The sequence below is a fragment of the Monopterus albus genome, unplaced genomic scaffold (genome assembly GCF_001952655.1).
Source record: "Monopterus albus unplaced genomic scaffold, M_albus_1.0 scaffold137.1, whole genome shotgun sequence".
In the NCBI taxonomy this organism is placed as follows: Eukaryota; Metazoa; Chordata; class Actinopteri; order Synbranchiformes; family Synbranchidae; genus Monopterus; species Monopterus albus.
In genome coordinates this window covers 513,119-517,399 of record NW_018128017.1, presented here as the reverse complement: position 1 = coordinate 517,399, position 4,281 = coordinate 513,119, and the positions used below count along the sequence as shown (strand labels likewise).

Sequence of the window (4,281 nt, the reverse complement as noted above, 5' to 3'; positions counted from 1 at the left end):
TGACACAGTTAAGTAACATTAATAAAGAAAAAAACTTTCTCCAGTGCATTCCCTCTGTGTTGCTGTTGACTGAAATGACATCACAGCTGGAAAGGAGGAATTGTACTTCATTTGCAAAAAGACAATTGGCACTAGCTTTGTTTACTGAAACAATGGTCAGTTCATCTTGTGTCCAGGATGAGTGTTGGCGTAGCCAAGTGACACCTGTGCGAACTGTGTTGCACAAAAAGGTAGTAAAGGACTGTACCACATATTTCAAATCATCTTTATACTGTACATGTTAATGTAAGTGTAGAAATGTAACACAAATCATAACACCTTCATACAGAAAGAGAGTAAATCCTGGACATAGATGTAATTTCTTACTATGGACTCGTCGCCCTTGGCTTTGGTGTTGACAAAGTTCACCTCCGGCTTCTTTTCCCCACCAGGGACTGGCAGGTAGTTGTCAGTCCTCTTCAGCATGGCAAGATTCTTCTGCTGTTGGCTTCCTGAGTGCTCACAAGCCAGGGAAGGAGAACCTGGAAGGGGAAAAGAAACATCTGAATTTGATGATTTGACTGGCCATTATAAATATAAAGCTCATTTCTCAGACTGCCGGTTTCCAATTCAAAAAAATTTAGAAAAGTTCAATATTAATTTTCCGTAGTACCGATACACCGATACCACCTGTAATCTTTTGCTTTCTTCTCACTGACAACAACTTTACATGCACACACACACACACCACTTGTTGTGTCCACAGTTCTGACTCCTCTCACTCACCCACTCACTCACTCACTGTCTGCCTCTCTTTTAAGCTGACAACAGACTGTGGTATATTGTGGATTTTGTTATGGTATAAGCTCTTCACAGATGACAACGGCAGAACCTCCATGACCAGTTTTGATTGACAAAGAAATCTGGAGAAAGTGGCACTGCTGACCAGGTCTGATTATCTATGCATTGCAGCACACTCAAAGCACTTTCACACTATTTGGCCATTCACCTATTCACACACTGGTGATATCGCCATAAGCAACTGAGGGTTCAGCATCTTACTCAAGGACATTGCAAAATGTGGACTGGAAAAGCTGGGAATCAAACCACCAACCTTCCATTTAGGGGATGACCCACTAACACAGCAGCCCCCAACATCAGATGTGATGATCAGCAGCAGAATCAGACATTACATTTAACCTAAGTGCTGCTGGGATTTAAACAGAATGTTTTACCTGTGAGTGATCAGCTGTAGGTCTACATGACACAAGCAGGGCGAAGCATGGCACATGCTGACCAGTCACGAGCCCCACAGCTGATGTGTTGACATGTAAACCAACATGAAGCAGGAGCAGCTCAGTGAACATTCAGTTGGAGTCAGTTTAACATGTTTGAACAGAGAACGTCTGTTTTCTTATAACTTTACTAGGCACTTGAGGACTGGTCATGACAATATTGGGGGGGGGGGCAATTTTCCATTTTTCATATCTTGTTGCATCTCCCCTGTGGAGATTATGCACTAGATCCACAGTAATTCTGCTCTTCTCTGCTACTAGACAAGAAAATAAAGTCATGCTACAGCCTTTATACTTATCTAGAGGAAAGAGGCTGTGTGCTGTGCAGCTGTAATATGAAGGGAAAAACAAAAAACATCACCAGGCCATCTTTACTTTTAACTTTCAAAAATGATCCATTTAAGGGCATTGCAATATGGAGATGACAATGTAAAATAAGGATTAATAATAATAATAATAAAGAGTAAAAAAAAGACATTACTACCAGCAATATCTCCTACACTATGCATGACAGCAGCCCCTCCATATACCCTGCACTGCCAGTACAGTACATTATTACCTAGTCAGAAAAATGCTGTGAGATGGATTATGTAGTAAAAAATTTCAGTTCATCATTTCATCTCCATACTCAAGTTTATCCCCTCCCTCACAGACTTGACAAGATGATGTCGGTACATACTGTATGTCAGAAGTTCACAAGGGCTCAGTCCACATGTGTCAAGGGTGTACGTGTGCATTCAAACCCTGAATAGGAATAAGACTCTTTCTCAAAGCCATCCCTCCTCATGAACCCTTCACAGAAGAATATCACTTCATATGAAGCCATAATCTGCACTGAAGAAGGGCAGAAATAAACTGAAAAAATGCAGGATGCGCTCACCACCCTCCACCATTAACAGGAAACAGCTGTCACCATGGATACTAATGTTCAGCTGTTGTGTTGTATCACAAATTGTTCCTCTGTAAATAGATGTATATGTCCCCAGAATGAGCAGGATCCTTGTGTGCAGGGATCCAGATGTCATGTGACTGTACAATATTAGATTATTATCTAAAAAAGTATTTACAAGGTAATATTTAGTACTCACCTCAGGCAGTACAGACGACAGACAATTCCACTTCTTCAGTGTGCATGTTTTATGTATGTTTAGAAAGGTTGTTATTATTAGATATTCACAACACAGAGTTGGTGGACAACCAACATGTTGAGCTCCACAGAGAGTATGTCCCCTACTGGACAACACGGTGTTGCTGTTAACAGGAGTTTATAATGTAATTACTATTGTACATTGAGGATAGTTAGTTTGAATGAACTCCTACTGGATGGATGGATGCACCTTATGCTGGGTGTTTAAAGGATTATTTCAAAATAAATATGCTTATTCACAGCAAGCATCAGTAGCACTTTCATGTCTGTGCACATGGAGTCAGGACATGGTAATGTTGGCTTAGCATAAAGAGTGGGAGCTGAAGGGAACATCATAGGTCTATACAAAATAAACACTATACCCACCAGCACCTCTAAAGCTGACATATTTGCATAATAAATTTTGTTGTGTAAAAGTGACAGTCTGCTTAAGTAGGTAGCAAATAAGTATATTTCTCAAAATGTGAAATTGTACTTTAATAGACACATTTGAAAACCAGAAAGCTGAAGAAAGTTAATTTATCTTAAAGGTTGTGCAGGTTGATTTTCATAGAGTTCTTGTAGTGAACACAAACAACAGACTGTCTGCAAGGTTGAAAAGCTTTCTAAAACCATAAAGGCAGGGTAATAATTTTGTATAAGCAATTTAGTTAGTGGGCTACAACACACAAACCACCTTTGTGGTACTTAAAAGCAATACCCGACAACTTTATGTCTCAAATGGCACAGTGGTAATCTCTGTAAGACTAAATCTCAATTCCCAGGAAACCTATAAAGTATTGTGTGTAAAAGATTGGTTTATAGTTAATGTGATAAAACACAGCCCCATCAGTGCTGTGTGGTTCTCTACAGCGTTACACAATGATGGCTACAAATTATAACAAACAAGTAGGCATGTTTGTTTGTTGCACAGAGATACTTAGATGCTTAAATCTATGCTTGTTGTCCCTTCACTACAGCAACATACAGTATACTTTGGATTGCACCCTCTTTACTGCCACTATCAATAAGCAAATATACTTTGGATTGCACCCTCTTTACTGTCACTATCAATAAGCACTGGTTAATACTAATACAAGAAGATATAAAAGATGAACTTGATGAACATGATGGCACAAGAGGCCAAATGTCAGAGGGCTATATAAGCATACAAATATTACACCCTGTTGAGTGAATACCAATTTGAAATGCCCAGTTTCCTCTGAACCAGTCCTTTTCACTGCAAACCCTTTTGCTAGAGGCTTGTTGCCTCACTGGCTCCCTAGAACCTAAGACAAAGCAACAAGTATTGTGGTTATACTGAATATACCTTGCACAGCATTGTCCAGTAGTTAGGAACCATCTTAAAATTGCTAAGTTGATTTTAAAAGTGTCCTATGATGCAGCCAAACATAAAGAGTTTCATCCGGAGGAACACAGTAGGTTGAACTACTGATATCCGGAATGAATAAATTACATTTCATGACATTACATACAGTATTGCAAGATTTACCGGCATGTACACAGTGTTACAGTGGGTGCCCGTGGATAGGTGGCTTTACAGCACAAAAAGGCTTTTAGAGCTCCAGATTGGAGCTAATGAGGCTCTCACAGGAAAAACAACTGCATCAGTCATTTCTTAAAAAATGTAAATGACCTATGTCCATGTTTGACTGACAAGCAACCTTTAGCAGTGGTGCACATAATGAGCCCTTTTAGAAGCAAAGGTAGAAGCAGTGTGGCACTGTCAAACAGCTAGAAAGTCTCTCAGGAAGGAGGTTGGGTGGATAGTTGGGTGTACAAAGTGTAGGTGCAGTTCACACCCCTCTACGACCAACAGTTAACATGAGCTCCTCTTAACCATGAGCACAGTCTTTCCCT

At 39.9% G+C, this 4,281-nt stretch overlaps 1 protein-coding gene across 3 annotated transcripts in view; it reads right to left on the bottom strand.

The window, feature by feature from the left end:
• Positions 1 to 4,281, bottom strand: part of ano1a (anoctamin 1, calcium activated chloride channel a) — an 88,073-nt gene that overhangs the window by 67,248 nt on the left and 16,544 nt on the right. For all 3 annotated transcript variants that reach the window (XM_020613713.1, XM_020613711.1, XM_020613712.1), the window contains exon 2: positions 367 to 521. In XM_020613713.1, coding sequence (XP_020469369.1) covers positions 367 to 465 — 99 coding nt within the window. In that variant the 5' untranslated portion in view covers positions 466 to 521. The remainder of the gene's footprint in view (positions 1 to 366; positions 522 to 4,281) is intronic.